This window comes from Morchella sextelata (assembly GCF_020137385.1).
Source record: "Morchella sextelata strain SCLS chromosome Unknown scls_29, whole genome shotgun sequence".
In the NCBI taxonomy this organism is placed as follows: Eukaryota; Fungi; Ascomycota; class Pezizomycetes; order Pezizales; family Morchellaceae; genus Morchella; species Morchella sextelata.
Window position 1 is genome coordinate 282,631 of NW_025408644.1, and position 7,595 is coordinate 290,225.

The 7,595-nt window shown below is 42.5% G+C and overlaps 1 protein-coding gene across 1 annotated transcript; it reads left to right on the forward strand.

Moving 5' to 3' along the window:
- Positions 1 to 7,134: 7,134 nt before the first annotated feature.
- On the forward strand, positions 7,135 to 7,332 carry H6S33_008834 (uncharacterized protein; the record flags this gene model as incomplete). Its single annotated transcript, XM_044840264.1, has 1 exon — positions 7,135 to 7,332. A coding segment is annotated over one exon (198 nt), but the record flags the coding sequence as incomplete, so codon positions are not given.
- Positions 7,333 to 7,595: the final 263 nt, after the last annotated feature.

Here is a 7,595-nt window from a genome sequence, read left to right on the forward strand (position 1 = left end):
GGTAGATACATATTTTCAAGAGTCCTCGATTAAGTCTAATATAAAGTCTAAACGCCAAAAACCCTACAAAGGTCGCGACCAAGGCCGCTTTTAAAAACAGAACAGGCAGGTCGCCTTGGCGCTATATTTTTAAATTGGTTTAACTTTTCATCCATTCTCCTTTTGCTTCTGGTTATTGTCTTCCGAGATATATTTTATCTATCTCCTCCTCGTTCTGCCAAATAGGGGTTTAATGGATCCAAAAAGCCATTAAACCTAAACCAAAACGAATCTATATAAAGATTAAAAATATAAAGAGAGTTGACCGAGTCTGGTTTATGGTGGTAAGTTTGAATTTTATTTGGCTAGTCATAGTCACATCCGTTCGAATCGGATATTCTCTGAACAATAAAAAGGAATATTATTATAATTAATATTTAAACATTATTAATATACGGATTAGAGCCATAATGGTCGAGGCATCTCATTTGGGGTGGGAATTTTTTGGGTTCGAATCCTGATAATCCGAAATATTAACCAACAATACAAATTTTCCAGCAGAGCAGCTCTTTTTCCCAATTTGCCAATTTGCCAGTGGGGTCAAGAACAGGAGGTAAAAAAAAAATGACTAGCTCCGCTGTCTGCATGCAGCGCTCTTTATTAACTCAAAAAAGAGCCGATTAGAGAAATGATTAAATTACCACCATTTCAAGGAGGGTGAAATTTAAGCATGTTGGCCTAATTGGCAAGCCGTCGTACTACGGATATGTCATGATGCAAGTTCGAGTCTTATACGTGCTTCCTAGACCCCTTGCGGTCTTTAACTTTATGACCAGGATGCTTTGCGACCAGGATGCTTCTTCGTGGAGCCAGAGAAAAAAATTGATCTAAACTACAAAGTAGGTGTATAATAACTAATAAAATGCCGTATTAGTGAAATAACCTTTATTTTTCATAACCCTGATCCTCGGTTGGTTTATGTAGGGTCCTTGGTCGAGTATATAAATTCAAATATCAATCCAGTAGCGATATATTCGAATGCTGATCTTCTGAAGAAGGAAATTATTGAAGAAAACCTACCTTGGGTGGGGGGAAAATCTGGAGTTTAACGCTGAACTAATTTACAATTAGGCAAAATCTATATCGGATCCAGTGTAAATTTAGGAAGAATATTAAGAGATTATTATAATTATTCTTTTCTGAGTCATAAAAATAAAAAATATGATTATTAATAAAGCTCTATTAAAAAACGGATATTCTAACTTTAGCCTTGAGATCCTTGAATATTGTGAAAAAGAAAAGGCAATTTCAAGATGTCCCTGTCCCTGTCCCGGAGCCGGGGGGGGGGGGGTCATGGTCATGCTGCAATTACATTGATCTTCGACCGGTCAAGCGAGAATATAATATCTTACATACTGCTGGATCATCTTTGGGCTTCCGACATTCTGAAGAAAGCCTAAAAAAATGAGAGGGGGTTGGTCGAAAACTTGCTTCGCCTTTTTCCAGGACGACTTCGGGAGCCGATGGAGGAATAAACTCTTATCAAAATGAGTGCTTCAGCTCTTGATTGAAAACTTTCTTAAGAAAATCGAAATATTTGCAGGCTGTGAAATTCATAAAGGTAAAACTCTTTCTGAAGAAACCAAAACTAAAATGTCTCTTTCTCATCCTAATGGTACGAGAATAGAGGTAACAGATTTAGAATTAAATACTTCAGCTGTATTTAATTCTATTCGTGAAGCTGCTAAAGCCTTAAATATAGGTCATCCTCCTTCGCGTAGCCAAGGAGCGTAGCTATAATTGGAAATCTCAATTCAAAAATACCACAAAACCTTACAAAGGTTGATATGTTTTCAGTAAAATAAAATAGCGCTTAATTTCCCTCCCTCCCTCCCTCCCTCCCTCCCTCCCTCCCTCCCTCCCTCCCTCCCTCCCTCCCTCCCGGCTCCCTTAAACCTAACCCCGCAGGAGGACTCCACCCCATCTTTACCTTGAAAAACATAATATAATGGAAATACCTTAAACAACCAAAATTAGTAATTTGATATCTGCACAATATAAAAAAAAATAACAACCCTGGTATTCCTTGCTATTCCCTGTGCTACGCGAAGCTACTGCGCATGCATGCATTGCTCCATGCGCAGTAGCTTCGCATGCGCAGGGGGGGGGGGGGGTAATTTGTAATTTGGTAATTTTAAATTTGGTAATTTGGCGTACAAGGTTTATTGCTTATTCCTTGAGCCCTTTACAGCCAAAAAGAGCCATTTCCCGTCATAGGTTTTAATGAAAAGGTATAAAAAGTTGAGGGCCAGCTGTCCTATTTCTATTTCAGAGGGTCTGTATGCAAGGCTGAGACAAGGGAGCCTCCGAATAACCCCCTCTCATCTTCGATGAGAGGGGTGAGGTGGGAAAACATCTTTTCCGGCAGAGCAGTGTTTTTTTTTTGGTTTTTTTTGTTTTTGTGTCTTGTCTTTGTCCTGCTCGCGTAGCAAGTTACAACTACATATGTAGTTGTAACACAACTTCGTTAGCCCCGGAGTCAAAACCGACCCTTTACCTGTGGCTCACACCAACAACTCCGACCCGGTTGTAGCCGAGCCTACGTGAGGATTAAGGAACAGGGTTGGTTTTGGCTCCGGAAGTTGTGCAGAAACTGGAACTGGGTAATTTGTTTTTTTTGTCTGCCCCTACTTCGTAGCGAAAGGGTAAGGTAGCTCCTGGCTGCGCAAACGTATTTTTTTTTTTCTTCCTGCGCCCCATAAAAAGGGTCGGGGCGACTCCTCATTTCTTTTTTTTTTACCTTCCCTTCTTTAATTTCCCTGTGTGTGCAAGCCTACCCCCCGAGGGTCACTTCCTTGAAGCATACCCCCCCCCTTCTTGTCCTTGTATAATCCTTCGTTAATAGCCCTGCAAGGGAGGTAATAGGAACTAGGTCACGGTCAAGGAAAAGGATAACCCAGCGAAGCACCCCTCTCCCTCAGCCTCTGCCTAGGTTTTCCTCTCCCACCAGCATATTCAGTTTCCAGCTGCATCTTCCTTGCCCACGGGATAATGCGGCCTAGGTAACTACATACATATGTAGTTGAAACTTGCTAGGCGCGACCAAGGCCGCACACAAAGTGTGGCCCTCCCTTCTCCCCTCCCCCTCTCACCAGGCGAAGGCCATCCACTTACTACGTAAGTGGACGGAGCCGGGGGGGAGGAGGGATATATTGGGGTATTAAAATGGACCAGGAAAGCAGGCCCCCTCCTATCCTCTCATTAATTTCCTACCCCCTCTGACCCCCCCCGCCTTGGTCGGGGGGGGGGTAGGGAATTAACGGAGCCGGGGGGGGGGGCTCTCCTCTCTCTAACAGCCCTCTCTCTCTCTCTCTTTCTTTCAGAGAGAGAGGTTTTTTGCCGCTAGCTTCGCATGGGGCTGCGCCCTAGCATAAAAAAATGAGAGAGAGTAGGGGCGCCGCTCCGAGGGGAGGGGTGCTTGGCCTTTGGCCATGCACCCCTCCCCCTGGGTAGGCAGCCTCCCCACAGCCCATTACCCTGCCAGGGTAAGGGTCTGTGGGGAGGCTGCCGGCGATGCTCTTCTTTTTTTTTTTGCCGCCCCTCCGGTTTGGGCTGCGCCCTAGCATAAAACAAAATGAAGAGAGGAGCCGGGGGCGCCGCTCCTCCTCTCTCTCATTTCCATAGGAAATGAGAGAGAGGAGGACTTATAAAGGCATATACAAAATAAGAATGAAAAGCTAACGGAGGGCAGGCATACTTTGTTAGCCCCCCCTAATTTAGTGCATCTTTGTTTTATGGATTGATTGGATTGGTCCCACTAATTCTATTTATTTCATTTTACTTAATTTTTCTTTATCTAATTTATTAAAAAAAATGATAGTTATATTATTAACTAATAGCCATAGAAATCTTGAGCGGTCGGTATATCACTTCAATCAGATTTAGTTAAATAAAGTTATTTAGCGACCCGGTCGTTATAATCAAAACTTATTAAAGATAGATGTTTATAGCCATTACGGCATGGCGTAGCATCTAGTTGAATAGATAAATATGTATCAAATAACATGTATCGTTATCTTTATAACAATCTAATCATTTATTATATTCAAACTATGGTTTAGATTCAAACTCTAGTTATATTCAATGTAAATTACGGCTGCAGCTTAGCATGCAGCCACAATATTCCCTTCCTACACATCGATGCGAGGATGGAGCCGGGGGGGGGTGCACAACTTTGTTAGGGGGGGGGGAGCCCCCCTGCTCGCCACCACTAATTCTATTTATTTCATTTTTATCTTAAGGTGCTATACCCTGCATGCAGTAAATAACGTGGACTAACCAAAAATATATCAAGCCTATTCCACCTATTTATTTTCTTGTCCCTATACCTAATCCTGCAGCAAGTCTGCAGCCTGCATGGGTAAAAGAAGGTTCGTACCCATTGGCTGATATACAAGGGGGGGGGATACAGGCTAGAGCATAATCTTCTTAATTTCACTATTAGTGAATAATTCTTACATATTAAGTGGCCTCCTCCTTTCTGTTCTGCTGGCTCCTGGCTCCGCAAACACATTTTTTTTTTTTGTTATACACCCCCCTGCCTTGACCCCCCCAAAGCTGCGGATAGGGGCTGCATTTATATTCAGACCCGGTCGTGATTTTTTTTTTGTGTTTTGTCCAGTTCCCTACTTCCCCCTACCAAGGCGGGGGGGGGGGGCTATGGTACAGGAACTGGGTAATTTTATTTTTACTCTTCCCTGTCCCCAGGGGTCAAGGACTGCATGCACCCTCTTCGAGGACGCATGCAGCCTTGTTTTTGTTTTGTTTTTTTGTTTTTGCAACTACAAGGCTCCGCCTAAATAATGATAGGGGGGGGGGGTTCGCAGGGGGGGGCTGCATCCATGCAAGGCTGAGACAAGGACATACAAGGGGGGGGCATTTATATTCAGACCTGGTCACATGCAGCCCTCTCCGAACCATGCCCTCTCTGGGGAGCCATGAGGACCAATTGGCCCTCTGGGTGTATGCAAGCACAACTTCGTTATGCATGCATGCGACCGGTCGCATGCAATCCACAGCCCGATTCCCCCCCCCACTGCGTGGGGGGGGTCTGGGGGGGGGGGGGGGGGAGGGGTGATACAAGAAGGCAACATAAAAAAAAAGTAGGAGGTTGCATCTCTGGGGGGCTTTCAGCCTGAGAGACGCTTTTTAGCTAATAATGTATTTAATTATTGTTTTTTTTATTTTTGTTTATTGGCTAAATTAAATTTAAATTCTGAATTTTGCTCAGCTCTAGGGCTCCGCCCAGCTCGAACAGCCCTCAACGCGCTTTCAGCGCGTAGAGAGGTTTTCTGGTCTTTTTTGCCCGGCTCCGGTCGCAAACCCAAAAAAAAGATAATTTTATTCTTGCCTGCATGCAGGGGGGGGGGGGGGGTGGGGTAGTTTCATGGCTGCTCCGTACCGTAGAGTAGGCTTTCCATGGCCTTCGGTCATGCACTTGTCCCCTTTTGAGCCTATTCCTTGTTCTGGTCCTTGACCTATCCTTGAGCCTTTTCTGGTATGCAGCCCTTGCTCTTGCCCTTTATTTACCACTGCTTATATGTCCAGCATGTATAGGCTAAGGAAGTATGGCTGCCCAAATAGTGCATGGAGTCCTTGAATGTCCCTGCACATCCCTCCGGTACAGCCCCCCCCGCCCCCCTCTCACGGCTCCACTTTCGTAGAAAGTGGACCAGCAAAGCAGGGGGGAGGGTTTTCTTTAGGAGGTCCAATTAGGGTTATATAGGACCAATAGGTCTGCATGCAGGCGGTTTTACTTCTTCAACCTAAAAAAAAATGAATTTTTTATTTTTAAGCGGAGCCAAGGAGCCAAGTGTCCGTTTCCGGTTCGGTACCTTTACCCACGGGATGCGTCCTCGAAGAGGCTGCATGCAGACTGCAAGCTGTATCTGCAAAGCCTGCATGCAGCCTAAACGTAGGGGGGGGGGGGGCTCCGCCCATCCTTGTTTACTTAAAAATAGGTCTGCATGCAGGCGGTTTATTTTTTTTTATTTTGTTTTTGTCTGCCCCTACTTCGTAGCGAAGGGGGGGGGAGGGACCCAACTCCTGGCTCCGCAAACGTATTTTTTTTAGCGGAGCCAAAAATAAGAAAAGAGGAGTGTTAAATTTTTAGAAATAGGAATATGGACACCTTGATGGGGGGGGGGGGTCATCTAAAGAAACAAGATAAAATAGACTTAGCAATAACAGAATAATAAGGTAAACGAATCGAATTTATCTAATAATATATCTGATAAGGAAAATTAAATATTTAAATAATAAATATGTTTTTTTCAAATTTACTTTCAAATTTACTTTCGCTACTTGAAGTTTTACTGGTAGTAATCCCAGCATTAATGGTTGTAGCTTTTATTACTCTGGCTGAAAGAAAAACAATGGCCAGTATGCAAAGAAGAATAGGGCCTAATTTTGTAGGTTACATGGGGCTATTACAAGCATTCGCAGACGCTTTAAAACTAATCTTAAAAGAATACGTGTCACCAACACAAGCGAATTTCATTTTATTTTTCCTAGGTCCTATTATAACTTTAATATTTTCACTGTTTGGTTATGCTGTAATACCTTATGGTCCAGGTTTAGCTATATCAGATTCTAATTTAGGTATATTATATATGTTAGCAGTATCTTCTTTATCTACATATGGTATATTATTAGCAGGATTATCCTATGACTCTTCTAGATCAACAATTTTAGTTTAACAAAAATTGATAATGAACTAGAAGTAGTTCAAGAAAAACTTATAAATAAACTCAAAGCGATATATCTTATCGTCAGCCATTTAGTAGTATTATATGTGTTTGTGTTCAAACACATCTCTTTATTTAATCATGAACAAATACAAATATTATTGTTATGGTTTTTTATTATCTTTATTTATATCAATTATTATCTTAGATGACTGATAAACTAACAAATTAGTTGTACTTAGGTTAAGGCTAGAGCACGTCCTCTTCAAAACGGTCTAAAAAGAAAGAGATGCTTTTAGCATCCAACTGAATAAGAAATCAACAAGGATTTTCTTATACTGATATTAGAAAAGTTAGATTTTATTCTACTAACGCCAAGTCTTCTACTACACCTAAAATTTATCCATAGGACGATTCGGCAGTGTCCGACACAGGTCAAGAACAGGGTAGCTTATCTGATTTTTATTTTCCTAATAAAAATCTCGAATCCTTAAATCGTGAGGAGCTAAAAGTTTTACACCCCTTCGGGGGTGCACATAAAGGAGCGGCGGGCGCGCTACGCGCGCCCGCTGCATCCGCCCTCCGGGGGAGGGCGGACGCTATATAAAGATAGAGAGGCACCTGTGAAGCCTTTTGACCGTAGTCAAATTTTAGCTACTTGTTTTCATTGCTTAGATAATGAAAAATATCTTAAATTTTAAAAAAAGTGGGGGGGGGGTCTAAAGGTTGTATTTACCTTGTTGATTATAAACATGACCCTTTAATTTATTATATAGGAAGAACTACTCTGCTTAAAATAAGAGTAATTAATCACCTTAAAGCAGACAGCAGAAGCAAATTCCTCACCGGAGGTGTGGTGTTTTTTAAACG